At 45.0% G+C, this 19,017-nt stretch overlaps 1 protein-coding gene across 1 annotated transcript in view; it reads right to left on the bottom strand.

The window, feature by feature from the left end:
* The window catches only part of LOC111144450 (WW and C2 domain containing 2), a 209,350-nt gene that overhangs the window by 9,674 nt on the left and 180,659 nt on the right, over nucleotides 1–19,017 (bottom strand). The window contains exons 18-21 of the mRNA XM_022498768.1: nucleotides 18,524–18,722; nucleotides 16,876–17,040; nucleotides 15,507–15,599; nucleotides 13,036–13,278 (exon numbers count right to left, since the gene is read on the bottom strand). Of these exons, the coding sequence (XP_022354476.1) occupies nucleotides 13,036–13,278; nucleotides 15,507–15,599; nucleotides 16,876–17,040; nucleotides 18,524–18,722 (700 nt within the window). The remainder of the gene's footprint in view (nucleotides 1–13,035; nucleotides 13,279–15,506; nucleotides 15,600–16,875; nucleotides 17,041–18,523; nucleotides 18,723–19,017) is intronic.

Raw genomic sequence — 19,017 nt, 5'->3', positions numbered from 1 at the left:
ACATCCTTTAATAGCTAGAGCATAATTATTTAATTAACTTTCTGGAATCACAACGTTAAATTATTTCCATCCTGTAATGTTCACTGAAAGTGGGAATTAGCATTTAAACATCTAGATAAATGCACATTTGGTTACATTAGATTTAGAGGGGATAAAAGCAGGCATGTCCTGTGTATTTTGCAAACTATCCACAATAAAGAGTATATCTGCAATCATTTATAGCTACATCTATGTCTGTATAGAATTCTGCATTTGTATTACTCCACTATCAGGGAGAAAATAATCGCAATTTTTTTTAATTTGACTTAGAGCTTAAAAACACATCTAAAAGGACAGTTCCTTGGCTACATAAGTGAACTGTGAATCGGAAATGAGGCTTAGGTATAAATGTGCTGTTACTCTTCATTCCTTCATATTTGGAAATTATGTGACTTATCCATGATGAGGAAACCGACCTCCACAAAGGCACCAACTCCCTCTTTCAGGTAAAGCTAAGAGGCTGCTTGGTTGTTAATTTAGGGTTTTGGCTCATGGTTCGCCCTGGGGTCTGAGCTGTTTACTCGGGTCCCTAAGCTTCAGAAGGGCAAGGACTGCATCTTTTTCTTGTTTGTTTTTGCGTCTGTTTAACATAATTTATAGAGGTTCAAGTGCACAACAAACATTTTTAAGCCTGTGGTTTGTTTCTGAAAACGGCATCTATTTGCAGAAGCTGCTTGTGATGTGTTATAACATGAATTATATGAAGTCAAAGGCCCGAGACCTCACACTACCTATGTACTTAACGAAGGGAAGTGACATCTCGAAGCAGTCTTGTCAATGCATATTAAAAACAGTAGTTATCCTCACCAGACAGAAACAGAAATCTGATTTAAGTTACTTTGAGTCTGGGGAAGAGTGAGATCTTATAAATATGTGAATTGGTTTCTGGCATTTGTTTGGGAAGCTGCTTTTAAAAAAAGGAATTCGAAACAGAATTTTTGGTGGTGAACCAGGGTAGCTTCCCTCTTCACCTTCCCTCCTAATCCTCCCCCGGGGTGCTGGGGGAACCAAGCCAGCTAAGCTCTAGGAAGCTCCCTTTGCTGGACTGGCTCCAAGTCGTTGCTCGGACTCCAAGGGAAACCACTGTCCCTTTCATCCTTCACAAGATGCACTGCGAGGGGGTTTATCCAGATCTGGGTCTGGGGCTCTTCTTGGCATGTTTACCAAGAATCAGCCCTTTTCACAATGAGACCCGTGGGCAGCATGGGAAGGAGAGGTTCTTTCCAAGGCTCCCTTACCCTACCTCCCTTTTGGAAGTGGCTTGAGGTGGGGTCTGGTCCGCCCTCCTCAGTGTCACACTCCCCAGTGGCTCCCCCTGCCGGCACCCAGTGGGAGTGCTGCGGACACAGGCTGAAAGAATGAGCATACGTCTATGGGAAGAACAGGTTTTTAGATGACGATCTTTTTAAATTTTATTTTTATTTTTTTAAAGATTTTTATTTATTTATTTGACAGAAAGACAGTGAGAGAGGGAACACAAGCAGGGAGAGTGGGAGAGGGAGAAGCAGGCTTCCCATCGAGCAGGGAGCCCAATGTGGGGCTGGATCCCAGGACCTTGGGATCATGACCCGAACTGAAGGCAGACACTTAACGACTGAGCCACCCAGGTGCCCCTAGATGACGATATTTTTAAGATTAATGTGCTTCAGTAACTCTCAAAAGATTTAGAACAGCCTTGGGTTTTTTCCAATGGTGACTGACTCCCAACAAAGCTCTCCAGAAGGCCAGAAAATAAAGACTGATGGATTTAGATTCAGAGTCGAGCAAACATCAGAACTTCTCTCATTTGAAAGGTGTTCAGAAGACAAACGATAAAGAGTGCACAAAACCATTTGTAACTCAAGTAACAGATCGGTGTAGAAAGAGGCCTTTCAAAGAGAAAAATAAGACATAACAGAAACAAGGGCCCTGGGTATGAGAGGCATCTCACAGAATAAACACAAATGGCAAATAAACATATCTCCTCAAAGTGACACCACTGTCACCTACCAGACTGGGAACATTTAAGGGGAAGTGTAAGGGACAGCACATGTCCCAATGCCTGAGCCACCGGAGGGGAGAGGACTGTGCTACCGCTGCCAGGAGGAAGCATCTAGAGTCGCATCTGCCCCCCTCCCCAGGCGGGGATGATTCTGGGCGTTGAGGGAGGGGAGTTAGGGGCCAGGGAGACTCAGGTCATGTGGGAAGCCCCTGCCCCGACCACCGGTCGGCCTCTCTCCTCACGGCCTCCCAAGTGCTGTGCTCCACTAACACCATTATGAAATGTAGCCCTACTTACTGGGGGCCACTGGTCACGGTGGTGGCAGCTGGAGCTGTAAAGGAAATGGGAAAATATAGAATGTCGGTGTTTGTTGGTAGCTTAGAGCAAAGTCTAAGACAGAGATCGACTCAGGCCAGAAGTCAGCATTGGCACAAAGAGAAGGAAGAAAAAACAGCTTTGCTAGGGGTGGGCCCCTGCAGCCTACAATCTAAACTGACTGGACAGTCCCATCATTGAGATCCTTCTGGACTTGAAAGAGCCAAGTCTTTCGGCTACAAACTTTGGAAGGAGAGAAGACTGGCGCCGGCAAAAAGGGATTATAAGGATCTTGTCTTCCCATATGCACCCGATGCTTCAGATTCTGCCAAGGCCAGGAAAGAACAAGGTTTTAGCCTTATAAGACGTGATAGGGACAAGACCTTTGCCCATGGTTGGTTCAAAGCCAAATCGACAGGACCAGCAACTCTACTCCGAGGCATTTATGCTTTGGAAACACTACTGAATCCAGAACGGTGTCCCAAAATGTACAGGAATGCTCATTTCCACATCGTCCAATAACTGAAAGTTTGGGGAACTGTCATTAGAATAAATAATTACGATATATCTACACAGGTGAATGCCTTAAAAATAATGAAGTACAGCCACATTTACTACAATGGAAGGTTGTTCTTCATATAAGAACACAGAATTAGGTGGGGGGAGAAAATCAAGTTTCGCAACAATTCATCTTCTTGACACTATTTTTGTGTAACCCTTCCAAGTAATACGCACACACACGGCATAAGAAAGAGCTGGAAGGACAAATGCCAAGGGGGATGGGGCTTCAAGGAGGCATCGCTGCTTTCTGCTTTATACGGTTCTGTATTATTTGATTTGAACAATCAGCATATGTTAATCTTTTAGCTAAAGAAAATCTTTTTGAATTTTAAAATACTCTCAAAGCTCAAGTGCACTAAAGCATCGTGAATTTAAAAATAAAAATGCTGTGGCACTTTTTGGAAAGATGAGATTTTAAATTTACTTATCCAGCAAGTACTTATTTAGAATCAATCACACTCCACCACTTTATGGAAAGCTAACTATCCTGCGAAAGGGCATTCCTAGTACTTCGCTAATCATAATCCCTTGCAGTTAACTTCTGACTTTTTTCACCACAAAGGATCCTTTTCCAGATATTTTTTACTGCCCCACTTTCCTCTCCTTGTTTTGAAAGATTCTGTTTAGAAAAGCCGCCTTTACTGGCTCCGTACTAATTCTCACTTGATTATTTTGCAATCGGTGAGACAGTTTAACCGTCACTCGGAGCTTCTGGTTTGATGTACCTCGAATTCAAAGAGGACAAATGCGATCTTTTAGTTACTAGGTCAAGTCTTATCCTGAGCAAACAGATACGTTTTCATGAGGTCCCAGAGAAGGAACTACTGACTTGGTAAACAGGAACAAATGACTTCTCCCGTGATGCCACCTATTGAGTTGGTAAACTAGTAAGCAGACAGAAGTACTGTTGCTATCCTAATTCTTGGCAACACGGAATATGAAGAAACCAATCTTTTTCTTTTTTTTTAAATAAGTTTCTTCTTCTATTTACTTATTTATTTTTATTATTCTTATTTTTTAAGATTTTGTTTATTTGATAGAGATCTCAAGGAGGCAGAGAGGCAGGCAGAGACAGAGAGAAGCAGGCTCCCTGCTGAGCAGAGAGCCTGATGTGGGGTTTGATCCCAGGATCTCGGGACCACGACCCGAGCCGAAGGCAGAGGCTTTAACCCACTGAGCCACCCAGGCACCCCTGAATAAACCAATCTTAAAACAGCCGTCTGCTTACTGACTTAAACAACAGAGATTTGGAAAGGCCAGAGAAAGAAGGTACATCCTGGATATACTTAGGTAACAAAATCTGGGCCAGTTTCTCTGAGATGTGTTTTATCAGATGAGAATTACAACAGGCTCCCTGGGTCCTGTCCCACCTTCGGTCACCTTCTATAGAAATGCAATGGTGGGGATCTGTTTTACCCTCTGCAGAAGAGCACTAGTGAGACGGTCCCTCTAAATAAGGTGGATGGCTACTACCTTTCCAGAATGTTTTTGGGCACTGCAAAATCACTTTGAAATCTGGCTTTGTTCTGGACAAAATAAGACTGACCATGGAACGTCTTCCTTTATCTCCACTGAGTAAGCGACTACTTCTCTGGAAACTACATTTGTCTGTGTGATTATATCTGTACTTACACATCTGTATCTTCCTCTCAAAATCTGGGTGACCAAATACATCACGAGAAAGTTTTGTCAGCTGTTAATAATCAAGAGGAGCCAACTTTCTGGCAGTTAAACCTCCCTGGTGAGTACTTCACTGTAATCAGTAAGATTTATTTTGTTGAATGAGGTGTATTGGTGTCTTTGACACATGATTTTCTTAGCATATTCTAGCTTTAAATGTTAACATCTGTATTATTTTAAGCTTTAAAAAAGGCTAGCATCGCAGAACTTTGGTGTTTTGACAGGGAAACACTCTGAGAAAGAGAAAGAAATTTCTCCTCTGGAAGCAATATGAGGCTCCTTTAGAAAAATACCAACCCTTCCTCAGCACTCGCCTCCCCTTCTCACCCAACAAGTCATGATAAGCTGCCTGGTTCACAGGATCAGAAACCACTTTTTGCACCCCAGGTTCCAGAAGAGTGTGACTATCCTTTAGCTTATTCGATGGGTGCCTGACCTGCGGAAAGTGCCAACCTAGAGCCACGCGGAGAAGCCTAACGGAAGAAGCAACACTATCTGGTCCGAATTCAGATCTTACGTTTCTCGCTCTGCTTTCTGAGGGGCTGTACGATACACGAAGCCACTAACTCTGATTCGGTTTTTATTCTGAGCTACAAAACCCACCTTCCACCACAAAGGAGGAAGGTTACGGAGTGTGACCCTGAGAGCCGGCCGCTTTCCAGACCAGGGAAGCAAATTCCGTGGCTGCCTTCAATTAAATGCTTCTCTGGGAGCTCTATTTTTTATGGCAATCGGCAGGCTCTTTGCTCAGTGTTAGGCACTTTACGAGCGCGCTGCTGAGAATCCCACAAAGCCCCACTGCTTCAGGGAAGTGGCGGGAATCCAAGGGCAGTGTGTGTGCATGTGTGCTGCTGTGTCCGCGTGTGTACAAAGAAGTGGATGGGACAGGAGGAGCGAGCAGAGAGAGAAGCCCATAGCGCTTAGCAGTGTTTGTGGCCATAATCAAAGGCACACCGTTGAAATCGTCTGCGTTTTCGCAGACGGGGCTGTTCCGAGCTTTAGCAGTGAGAAAGCTAAGTATGTTAAGTCCAGCAGCCTCTATATGCAGCTGGTCAACAGAGAGAGAAAAACCGGCTGTACTCGGGAATCAGACGGCTGGTTTAGGACGGTAGGGATGCACTTGGCTTTGAGAGCTCCGCCCTCCCTGCCACTTGAGGCAACAGCCTCCCTTAGGCAGAAGGAAGAAAAGATGCAGGGACGGGGCACTTAGCGTAGCTCCCACATTGTGGTTCTGAGCGCTGCTCTACTGGCCTATGGAAGACCCAACCGCGGATGCTTTAGATGGAAAAGGCTCAGGGAATCTCATCCCACCTCGGACTGCAGGATTCTCCAAGCACGGCAAGTGCCCTAATGGCTTGGCTGCTGGACCACGCAGACTTCAAGTTCTGAGTATTTCTCCACATCTTGACTTATACCAAAAGAGAATTGGATCTGCTCTCAAACAGATCACAGATTTTGCAACTGCAAGGGATCTCGGGGGTCATCTAATCCAATCCTCTTATTTTGTAGATTAAATATGTAAAACCTTATCTGAGCATGGAAAATACCGAAGCTGCAGATGTGCCCATTTTTATGGCATTTTATAAGGCTGATTTGTCTTTGTTTGGTAGACGAGGAAGGAAGGAGCTGTGATGGGAAGGAAGGGGGAGGGCAATGAGAACAGAGCTGGCAAAGAGCATGCAGTGTCCACCCCGCCGCGCTCCCAGGCCTCCGGGCCCTTGCTGGTACCGTCACTCTCTTCCTTCACACTTACACCCTCAACTAGGACCTCCAGTGTCTACCAAAGACTTTTTCACCAGGTATCGTCAGGCAGGGGAGAGCTCGGCCCTGTACTGTGCACACAAATACCGCATTTGGTTTATATGTGCATCGACGCTAACAAAGGTGTTCATACTGAGCTGTTAATAGCGTCCCCATATGACGTTCATGGTAACAACCCAGGAAAATGATAGCAATGGTATGGGAACTTGAATAAAATTATGAAGACAACCACCTCAGCTCTTAATGACCTTAGTTATTTAGCTACATCTTCATGTTTAGCCAATGCTGCAATTTTCTTGATGAGAACTGGAAAACGAGATGCTCGCTCTGAATCAGACGCCCCTGACAGGTCAGCTCAGACCCTCCCCTTTTCAGCTGCCCTTGTGGTCATCAGCTCCCTGGGGGCCGGGGGATTTCACAAAGGCACACCCAGGGTCTCCCCTCGTGTCCCTTCTCTGAGCCTCCAGCCCCTGCCGTAGGTTCTCCTGTGGAAGCCACATGTGCCGTGGGATCGCCTGGCACCGACACGTGCCCCTGGTAGAGCGATTCTTTGTTCTGGCTCCCAGAAGACGCCTGTGAGATGCGGTGTGCGTGGCTCCCAGGGGCCGGCCCTACGGCAACCAAGCAGCACCCAGGGGCCACCTTCTTCCTCCCCCACTCCTTGCCTCTGCTCCGCCCCTGGGGCTGCACCCCCTTAGTGACGCAGTGCGACGGGAGGATTTATTCCACACCCCGCACGATTGCAAGCGAACCCTCCTTCAGCTCTTCTCCCTCAGTATCTTGCTGTGCAAACTGATTATGGAACCAACGAAGTGCTGGTTCATCAGAGACACAGATCAGAAAACCCCGATGAAGACATAATTAAATTTCTAAGCATAATCATCAATGCAACTTCTGTAGGGATGATTATAGTCATCAGTAGCTTATTATGGGACCAGAATCATGCATAAGTAGGTACAATTTTATGACTAAATAACTGCAAATTAATATAAAAGCAAACCACTATTTTACAGAAAAGAATGCTCAAGTGTCACTCTTCTTAGGACACTTTCCAAAGCCAGAACCAGACCTGCTTATGTCCTGCACTGGGCAAGACTCCAGGGATCTGGGATCTGCAGCTGCGCTGCAAACAGCAAACACCCAGGATCCTGGAAGCAGTTCTGCGCAGCCGCAGGCGGAAAGCCTCCAGTGCGGCATGCGGTGAACTCGGCTGGCCAGGCCAAGCACACGAGGCTCTGTACAGAAGTGTGTTGAGTTGTGCTGTTTGAAGAACAAAAATCCTCCCGTCCCCGCAGCAGCACTTTCAAAGAGACACTGGTTCTGGGGTAGGCCCAGGAAAACGAGAGCACCCGTGCCTGAAGGACACAGCTGTAACAGTTTTCAAAGAGGTCACTTATAAGGGAATTTAGATCAAGTTCGTGTATCTATCCGTCCACCAGCAAGTCAAGGGACAACTGTGTATTCTAGTGGTGGGTAAGGGGCAAGCAAAACTCAGAACAGGATAAAATCATGGCTGGCAGGCAAGTTCAGCAGGCTTTAATGAGGCAGCGGAGATTTTTGCCAAGGTGGGATGGAATATCCTCCCGGAGGCACCATAACATAGAAGCAGCAAGAGGACGGCCTCGTCGCTCCCCTAGGGCGTTTACCTGGGACTTTGCTGCTAGACCAAAGGCACCCAGGAGGGCAAAGACTTGCCTTTAAGAGGTGTTTCTCTTTTACGGGGAACAGCTCTGCTCAAGTTCCCCAGGACCGCCCTCCCAGAATTTTCCACAGCTGAGAACAGACACACATTCTTGACTGGCTTACTCAAGGACAAATCGTTACAATGAAAACGTGTGCCTCAAACATCAACTTTTACTTGAAGCACAGGTTTTTAGAAACTCAGCAACGCATCAAAATCAGCCCTGAAGATCTCCTGGGCTGCTGGCTTCTACACCCCTCCGTTTTCATATACTTGCACCAAGGATTTCTTTCATGAAGAAGGAAAACAAGAGTCACCCTAAAAACTTGCAAACCTTGAGTCATCTATTAACACCAGCAAAAGTCTCAGAGTGGAAGGCGACAATGAAAGATTAAAATGCCCACTTGTGAGACAGTGCATTTATGATACTCTGATCTCCGAAAGGATGCCTCAGCCTTGTTTCTTTCAAACAGGATCAGACAGCTTGGGTCCTGCCCAAGCTCCTAGCCTGTATTTTGTGGAAAACGGACCGGCCAATGGCCCACACACATCTCTAGCACAACCAAAGAACCCTCCTCTCAAGAAACCTTCGGTGCCTCCCCATCATGGCATTCAAGACTCTCATCAATTCTGCCCCTATCAACCTTATCTCCAAGTAGGGAGGACACAGGAGAGATGTCAGAGAGGCAAAAAATAGAAACATGAAAAGATGCACCCCGCATTTCTCACTGAGTTTTTGACTCTTATTTTTTATATGGAAGTCCTGACTCCATTTAGAATTGATTTTTGTAGGTTAGGTAGGCATCCGATGCTATCTTTTCCCATATGGATGACCTTTTTCCAAGCTTGACTGATTCAGTGGTCCCTCCTTCTGCCCCTGCCTGACTGGCTACCTCTCCCCATCCACCCATGCTCTACACACACATGCGTCTGTCTCTGGCCCTCATTTCACGCCAGTGGCTGGTCTCTTGATTCCCCCCACTGTGTCCTTATTATCTTAACAACTGATTTCCTGCCGGCCAAGTCCCTGCTCTTTGTTTTTCTTCTCCAGAAGTGTCTTGGCTATTTGTCCTTCTTCTTCCATCAATTGCATCAATTTCCATGAAGATCCATGTAGGCAATCAGCTTGGAATGACATCGAATCTGCGGTACATTTTAAGGAGAATCGACTATTTCCACAACAGTGACTCTTCCTTTGTGTCAGGGGTGGCAAACTATGGTCTGTGTCTGTTTTTGTGTAGTTTTCTTAGAACACAGCACAGCCAAATAGTTATGTACGTCTCGTCTGTGGCAGCTCTTGTGTTAAATGGGAGAGTTGAGAGGTGGTGAATGAGAACCCTCTGGACGAAATATTTCTTCTCCAGCCCATTACGGGGAAAGTCTGCTGACCTCTGCTCTACATGAATGTAGTATATACTTCTCCATGGATTCAGGTTGTTTTTTTTTTTTAACACTTTCCTCTTAAAGTTATTAAAAGGTTTTCCTTTAATATAATACACATTTTTGTTGAATTTATTCCTTGATACGTGATATTCTTTGATACTGTGGTGAAAAAGTATCTTCCTAATTAAATTTTCCAGTTGTTTCTGGCTGGTGTATATTAGCAAGGCAATGGACTTTTGTAAATGATTCTTCTATTTGCCATCTTGTTCAATTCTCTTATCCTTTGTAGGAACTTGTGGATTTCTAATGTACACAATATCGTATCAGCCAATAATGACAGCTTTAGCTCCTCCTTTCCTGTCTCTCTGCTTCTACTTTTTTCTTGCCTCCCACTGGTTAGAATGTTGAGCAGAAAAGTGTTGAATGCCTGTGTCTGATTTTAAAGAGAACAATTCCAATGTTTGTCTATTTAGGATCATATTTGCTTTTGGTGATTCTCTATGAGTTAAAGACGTCATCTCTTCCTACTTACCAAGAGTTTTAAACATGAATGAATATGGACCTTTATTAGTACTTTTCCTATATTTGTTGAGTTGACCAAAGGGTTTTTCTCCTTAATCTGTTCAGGGGATTCATCATATTAATGGATTTTTCTAATAATAAAGAATCCTTGCAAAATTCAACATGGTTAAAATGTATATTGTTGGATTATATTTACTTACATTTCATTCAGGATTTTTGCATCTATACTTATGCATGAAACTGGCCTGTGATTCTTCCTCTTGGTAATATCTTTGTCTAGTTTTGGTATTAGGGACATTGGTCACGTAGAATGAGTTGTGAAGTGTTCTCTCTTTTTCTGGTGTCTGGAAGAGTTTATGTAAAATTGAGATAATCTTTGAAAGTTTGGTGGACCTTAGCTACAGAACATCTAGACCTATACTTTCATTGTGGGTACATTTTAAATCACTACTTTCATTTCTTTAAGAGAGATAGGATTTTCAATTGTTTTTCACCCTTCATCCATTCTAGTATGTTCCATTTTCCTAGATATTTGTTCGAATTGTGGGCCTATATTTTTTATATTATTCACTTATCTTTTATATTTCAAAGTTATCCATAATTCTATCTCTTTACTTTTATAATTTTCTGTGTGTGTATCTTCTCTTCATTGGTCCCGCCAGAGCTATGTCTATTTTTGTTTTTTGTTTTTTTTTTAGTTTTTTTTCAAATAACTTTTTGCTTTACTGAGCTTCTCTCTATACACTGGAGATTAGATAGCTGTCAAAACAAACTAGAATTCTAAGCAGTTCATGGATGAATTTAACAGTATGACTTAGGTAAAAAAAAAAAAAAAAAAAAAAAAGGCCCAAAAGTTTTTATAATTACTGATGCCCAAGGATCTGGAATTTCACATCATGACAAATCAAAAACAAACAAACAAGAAAAAACCCTCAAAGATGTAGCATTCTATTTAAATCAATAGTTGTAAAACGCTAATCCAGCTTTGAAAGCCTTGGACCCATGGAGGTAAAAAAAATTGTGATGCTTCTCCATGATATTAATCAAGCCAAGAGTTTGAAATGATTGTTAATGTCGATGTTAATTCAAAGACTCAAGAGAATAAAAGCAATGGTTATTATCAAGGTAACAAACGTAAGAGCTGATGATTTCAGCTTTTAACCCAACCTTCCATCGTGCAGGGACAGCCACACTGTGGCACTGCTCTGCTGGGGGCTCACGTCTATGGACCCTTCACTGCCGAGAGCTGCCCTGGACCTGGACTGTTGTGCTTCCTGCACCTGCTCGCCTCTCCCCGACGGTGGACAAAGTCCCACTACCTGCCATCAAGACCACTTTGCTACTTCCTCCACGAAACATCTCCTGATCTTACTAGAAAGTGATTTCTCTTGAGGACCTGGCGTGTCTGGCTCATCTCCTTTGCCAATCCGTAAGCTCTGAGAGCGCACGACAGCGTCTAATTATCCTTGTAGTCTCTGTAGGATGAAACATAAGGCCTACAATTCAACTCTCCACTGAATGGAGATACTTACTGATGTTCTACTGTATGCCAAGGTCTCTTCTATCAGGTGGGACATAATACAGCTATGGGATATATATATATATATATATATATATATAATATATTTTATTTTATTTTTTATTTTCAGATTTTATTTATTTATTTGACAGAGAGAGACCCAGTGAGAGAGGGAACTCAAGCAGGCGGAGAGGGAGAAGCAGGCTTTCCGCCAAGCAGGGAGCCTGATGTGGGGCTTGATCCCAGGACCCTGGGATCATGACCTAAGCCGAAGGCAGACGCTTAATGACTGAGCCACCTAGGTGCCCCGATATGTGATATGTTTTCTTGCTTAAACTTTCTCTACAAATTACTGGGATCAGTCAGATCCCTAAAATTCCTTCATGAAGTTTCGGAGTTCCATCTAGGATTAGTAGTGCTAGCAAATAAATGACTCAGCTTCGCTATAGTACCACACACTAGCGACTAAACAGTAACTATGGGCCAAAAAGGGAAGTTTATATTACGGACAAGATTTTCTATTAGTTTAAGAAAGTGTATAATTATAATCTATTTCAGATTTTCATCCAAAATGGTTGAAAGAGAATAATGTTTCAGCTACGTGGGAAATTCTATTTATCTATTACATACGGATGTGGATATACTCTCTTATACCCAAATAGGAATTCTAAACTTAGAGAATAAGCCAACTGGATAAATATGCAGGTTCTAGGAAATTTTGGTTGTAGGTAGGTGGCAGAACAATAGAAATATTCCCTTAAAATTACCCTAGTCTTTTTTTTTTCTTTTTAGATTTTTAAAAAATCTTATTTTGAGAAAGAGAGAAAGAAAGTGCAAGCATCGAGGCAGGGGGAGAGACAGAGAAGCAGACTCCCCGCTGAGCAGGAAGCCTGACGCAGGGCTCTATCCTGGAACCCCGAGATCATGACCTGAGCTGAAGGCAGACACTTAACCAACTGAGCCACCCAGGCGCCCCCAAAATACCCTAGTTTTTAAATCAGTGATTTTTACCTTATTTTGTACAGTAACCTGTATGGTGAAAGAAAGGCAGGGGAGAACGGCATTATGTGGAGTGTGATCTTTTTTGAAGGAAAGGAAGAATGTGAAAATTTAGAAACATTAAAATGAATAACATATTAATGACTGAGGTGCATCATGAACATTAAAGAGCTACTCAGAAAATTCAAATGAGATTTATCATTTATAGTAAAAATTAAATTGTATTTATTTGCCAAGTCTCATGTTGAGACGGAGACAACCACTGAGCAGAAACAGACCACTCTCTCTGGTGGCCGCGCTCCTTGCTACCAGGTGGCCGATAAGCGGGGGGTGATGTGGTGGGGGGATCTCCTATCTGTACCCTGGTGGATGGCAGTTCCACACTCTGAGCAATAGCCTAGGTTAACAAAAAAAAAAAAAAAAAAAAAAAAAAAAAAAGGCCTACAACAATGGGGAAAAGTGTTCTGTGTTCCAGCAAAAGGACCCATGGCCTTGCTGAAACCCAGGTGTAGGCTGGGGACCTTCCACTGGGCTGGCTTTAGTACCCGCTGTTTTCCCACCCCTCAGGGACAGTGGAGACACCGAGATCTGTACCTGCTTCTCAGCTTCTTTCAGGAGCTTCTGGAACCTCTCGTCTTCCAGGACACCCAGCGGAAGGTCAGTCTCTCCCTGAGCTTTTAGCTCCTCCAGCTTTTGCCTCAAGCCCCTGAGGGCCTGCAACTCATCGTTGAGCCGGCTCTGACGGGTTAGAGACGCCTGGAGGTCCAGTTCGAGGTCTAGAGATGTGCGCCCTGGGTGTTCTTGAGCTGTTCTTCTCAGCACTGGCTGGCAAACCGTCTGCAGGGTTAGAAAACAACACGACACCCTTACTACGCGGGCACTCATTATTCTGCCCTTCCTCCTCCCTGGCACACGAGAGCGCGCACTTCCCGGCTCCCTTGAAGGGAGGCACTGCTGGCCAGGTGACCTACTCTGGCCAGTGAAAGGGGAGTGGCAGTGATGTGTACCACCTCCAGCAAAGCCTTTCCAGGCCAGTGTGAGATGGGTGCATTCCTGTCCCCTGCTAGGAGGACAGCAAAGATTTGGAGGTGGAGGTCCCATCAGTGTGGGTCCTGAGTGAAGACAAAATGAGCACAGCATCTAGCCAACCTGCAGTGAACAATGAGGTAAGTGAGAAATGTTTATTTTAAACGCAGAGATTTTTTAAGTTGTTACCCTAATACAGCCTCTCCTAGCCTGGCCAATTTAGAACACAGAGCAGCCCCCTGTGAAACAGACATACGAGAAACTGACACTTCATACATTTCAGGACCAGGGACTATTAACGACCCCCAACCCCCGCCCCTCGCTTTAGCCATAATTTCTGGAGGTGCCCACCAGAATGCAGCTGGTCATTCTGATTCTGAGCCCCTGCTCTCATCCATATGGTTAAATCCCAGCTCCTTCCTCGATTTCCCTTCGTCTAACATCCACTTTCACCTGTGAATCACTGGTGCTCCTCCTGGGTCAATCTTACCCATTTAGCGAGAAATCATTACTGTGTTATGTGTGACTGAATGTCTGCCGGGTGGGGCAGGGGGTGGCAGGCCAAACCCCGGGAAGAAAAGCGCTACTCATTAACCTTCAAAACTGGGGAGCCGTGAGTCATGCCACAGGAAGTCAGGGAAAGGAGAGATCGCTCAGGGCCAGTCACGCCTCCTTACGGAAAGGAAGTCAAAGAAGGCTGGGTAAGATTGCATCAGCGGAGGGGAACAAGGAGGGTATTTTTTGCCCAGATGGTTGGCAGTGGGAATGGAAAATGAGGTTACTAATAAAAACAGGTACTTTGGGATACAAGAGGAGGGACTCGAATTTGAGAAGTACTTGGGCTTGAAGATCTGGAATGACGGTGGTGCTCGTGACAGATGGCGGGGTTGGGTGGGAGGGTTTGCTGTCCTACTCCCTGTTCCAGAGCCCTCGCCCAGGGCTGAAGAGCTTCTACTGGCTGCTCCTTGTCCCACACATACCACTGTAACATTCTCTAACATTCTTACTAGGTTCCCTCTGTTCAACCTCTGCTCTAACAAACATTACACAGCAGGATCACGGAAACACACACTCTCTTTGGCTGTATTACTTGTTTTTCAGAATGAGAAATCCTTCCTAGTGGCTATGTAGTCCTTTCTAAGGACTGCACCGATGTGCAGCAGTGTGCTGGCCAACGTTTAACAAGTGGCTCTAAGGGTGCATGGGTGGGAAAAGAAGCATGGGTTGTAGGGTCTGCTGATTTCTATGGTGTAAACACTCCCTCGGTAACTGTTTCCATGCAGTCAACCGGCTGAGCCCAAGCAAGGAGCCCGGCCTCCTTCCTTTCACCCACCGCACATTCCACAGTCCTGCGTGCTCCCTGAGTGCTTCCTGCAGACTGGGGCTTCCGGCAGGCGGCCCACACAGGGCTTTGTGCTTATTTAAACAACACATCTCTGCCCAACAGCTTAGTCAATTACTAGGACACAAATCAGTAGTAAGCAAATAACTTTCATTAGCATTTCAGCTATAAGGAAGCAAGAATTGTTGAACTACTTCAACAGTCCAACCTTTTAATTTGTTTAAATATTCTCTCCGACTTATCTTTTAAGGCTCATTCAGAGACCTACGTCTTCCGGGTAAACTGGAGCATTCCCAAAAGTGTCTGTCTGTTAAGCAAAGAGCTAATACTGTGTACTCCTTTATTGGAATATCCGCCCCTCCGAACAGGTCCTGGGTGTTACACTCTTGCTGTAGAGCCCGAGATGGTGGGGGGACACAGCACCATCAAACCCACTCAGACAGCCCCTCTTCCATCGCTACCGCAAAGTGAATTTCCTGGCTTCATTTTCACAGGATCGAAACCAGTGCCGAATGGCTGCTCTCAGGCACCCTCTGCCCCCAGTCTCCACACGAGATCTGTGTCTCTCTGGAATAATGGTGGCTTCACTCAGTGGCCCACGTTGAGCAACGATGCTCAGCTGTTCTGGTATTTATGCTTCCCAATCTGTGACTCTGGATTGGGCCGAGATAGGGAGATGCTGCTGGGGAATACATACCCTTTTGACCCTCAAACTGCGCCGCTCAGTGGAGTTTCTCACAAACAGGGATTTTTTAGCCAAGGTTGAGCTGTCACTGTCACTTCGATTCAACTGGCAACAAAGGATTAAAAAAAAAAAAAAAAAGAAAATCACTGCATAACAGAGCGCTAGTGGTTTATACGTGAGAAATTTACCAGGTGAACGCAGGCAGCGAGGAGTTTGTTTCTTTAAGAAAATCCTCCCCAGACAAGCTTTTCTCTGTTCTATGCTTTTTCTTAAACAACTAAGTTTTTCTTACATAATTTCAACAATTGCCTTTTGGTGGTAGTTATCAGAACTCCTGCATTAAGATAATTATACATACTTGGAAATACAATTATCCTTTGATTTTTTAGCTAATTTGCAATTCTCATTTTTAAAAAGGAAGGTCTGGATAACATAGAGGCTTATAACCAGGTCAGAGCTGAACCGCAGTTTAGAACCAACTAGGACGTCCTTGGCCCAGCCAGCCTGTCCTCACCCCTTCACCTGCTTCAGGTCTCGGCTGAAATGGCACCTTCTCAATGACGTTTACTCTGAACCCTGCTTAAACCAGAGACCCTTGTTTTCACCATGCCCCATCCCCCTTAACTTGCTCGACTGTTTTCTAGAGACTCTGTCCCCACCCAAGACATTTCATAACTTCACATTTACTGGCTCAACTCACAAGGACGTGAGCTCTGCAAGGGCAGGGCTCTGGGGCTCTTCTGTTCACAGAGGAGTTCCAACCAAGTGTCTGGAAACATGCTTAGCAGCAAGTGTTCATAAAAGCGTCGCCTGAACTGAATGAATAAATTTATAAATCTGAAAGTATTTTCTTAACCATTTTATAATTATTAATCTATCTTACTGTAAGTCATAACTACTTCTGGAAGTACAACTTGGCAAACTGATGCAAATCCCACCATATTCTCTACAGAACTCTGAATCCGATTCCGGGTCTAGAGGCATTATAAAAAGACGATTTGTGTTCGAAAACCCAAAGCGCAGTTTTGGTTCTGAGGGATTAACGTGCTTGGATGATGTATGGCAGAAATACAAAAATATTCAAGTCTCAAGCCATCTGAAGTTTCTAGATACAGACTGAGGTATAAATATACTCAGAAGCCAGGTCCTTAATTTCATGTTTGCTGAATAAACGACTTTGAGTTCATGAGCCATCAAATTTAGGAAAAGGAAAAACACACCCACAATGAGAAGCCCCCTATGAGTGTGGTATTTCGGGTCTATTTCATAGCAGTTCTAGCCACGTGTGTCTGCAGTCCGGAGTCTTTAGACTGCCACACACGGTCTCTCGTCTGGGGTAGGGACACTCGCTGGCGCGAGGACAGGACCCCGGCCCCCTTACCCGGCAGATGTACTGGTTGCGCTCTCCCGGGGAGAAGGTCTGCGAGCGCACGATCACGCTGCTGCGCACGAACGGCCGCTGCCGAGCGCTCAGGCTGCTGCGGTCTTTAGGGCGAACCGCCACCCCGGAGTCACCGGCCTCCTCCGTGTTGGTCTCTTTATCGACCTGAAACCGAAGTCAGAAATTTGTCAGGAGCAGACGCGCGTGGATACCGGTGTGCTTCTTTCTTCTAAGTACAAAAAGGAATATCCAATCTACAACGCAGCCTTGGCCAGCACTGGGGCTACTGGGGAGAGCAAGGCTTGGTGTTACTCCGGATGGGAGCCTGGGCAGAGGGCTCTCCACGGAGTTAGGAAATGACCTGCTGAGGGGAGGACAGGGTCACACGTAAATGGAAGAGCCGCCTTTAACCCATCAGACCCCCACCAGGAAAGCTGAGCTTTACAGAGGGTAAATGTGGTTCTGCAGAAAATCTTGTCTAAGAATAGTTCATCATTAAACACTGTTCAACATCCCATTAGGTTTTTTCCCCCAGAATAATGATATAAGTAATTACATATAAGAAAATGAAAATATACTACAAGTAACAGTTTTCCATAGAATATGCAAGAATATATATTTGAAAATAGCAACACTGTTGAAGCTGAGTTTGGATTTTAAGCATCTCTTTGGAAATGTAACAAAAAATAAAATGTAAGTAAAAACAGAAGTTTCTCAAAATACAACTTCTACAGGCATTAACAGAGGTTTACTGTTGATTTTATTGCATAAAAGGATTCCTACCTGTCTCGCGCTGGTTTATTAAAGGAAGTCTCTGGTCAGGGTACAATACTACTTCCCCCAGGAATAAAGAACTGGAATTTCCTAGACCCCATTACCAACATCCCAAGTCTGCCAGCATCCTCCAACCTGAAAATGTTTCCTCCCTGTCCGGACGTGATCTTCAACATGCGTCTCTGTCAAGGAGCAAAGTCACTGCTGCCTAACTTGGCCAAGCCACCTGCGGCGTTCCAGAGCAGACCCACCTCACCTCAACCAGAACCCCATCTCACCAAGAGGAACTTTAAACCTTTACTTCAGGTTTGAAATGGAAATAAAACTCACATTTACAAAACTTAATACAATTAACTAGTTATCCTGGAATTTGGTAGTCATTCTGGAAATGCTTTTTAGTAAGTATGCTAAATGCTAGTTAGTAAATATTCACAGGACATTTATAGAGATCTAAATAGCACTATTCATCTTTTTTTTTTTAAAGATCTTATTTATTTATTTGTCAGAGAGAGAAGGAGAACGAGCGAGCACAGGCAGACAGAGCGGCAGGCAGAGGCAGAGGGAGAAGCAGGCTCCCTGCTGAGTAAGGAGCCCGATGCGGGAGTGGATCCCAGGATCCTGGGATCATGACCTGACCTGAGCAGAAGGCAGCCACCCAGCCAACTGAGCCACCCAGGTGTCCCAGCACTATTCATCTTATATAAAATTTAAGTTAGGAATAAATATTTGGGGCCCACTGGAGAGTTTTACAGCCTGGTCACTGCCTATTTCCACAAATGTGTCTGACGACCAGCTTTGCACAAAATCCTAAGGCGGGATCACAGCCGAGACAGACAGAGATGGGCGCTGGGAGCGCGCGGCTGCGGGTCCTTACCAGGGTGCGTGGCCCAGCAGATGGCTGATACCCGCGGGCCTCAGCACAGCTGCGGTCTCTCCCACCCGTGTCCTCCTCCACCTCGGATGCGCTCGGACATGAGCACGAGTCTCCTGTACGGCTACTGTCTTCTGGCAACTTCACTTCGGCCTTTTCTTCAGCTGCGATTTCATCAGAAGCCTCTTGCAGCATGGCTAACCTGCGGCGAGACAAGACAGGAGCCAACAGGCCCCAGGTCAGGCGGGTGTGCGTGCCCAAGGTGAACGGGGCTCACGCACGGTGACTCGAGCCGCGGCTGGGGCGCGAATGGCTGCTGAAACGCTCATGAAAGATACAATCGCCAGCTGCCTCTCCAGCATCAGGCGGCAAAATCACCACACTTCCGGTAGTGGAAAGTTAAATGAATGAAATTCGACCTAGTTCCTACATATTAAAATAGAAATAGTCTGAAAATCACATCTAAAATTTAACCCAGCCATTTAAGAAAACCGACA

The sequence above is a fragment of the Enhydra lutris genome, unplaced genomic scaffold (genome assembly GCF_002288905.1).
Source record: "Enhydra lutris kenyoni isolate GAN:26980312 unplaced genomic scaffold, ASM228890v2 scaffoldscaffold11, whole genome shotgun sequence".
Taxonomy (NCBI): Eukaryota; Metazoa; Chordata; class Mammalia; order Carnivora; family Mustelidae; genus Enhydra; species Enhydra lutris.
The sequence above is the reverse complement of the archived record's forward strand: the minus strand, read 5'-3'. Positions and strand labels throughout refer to the sequence as shown.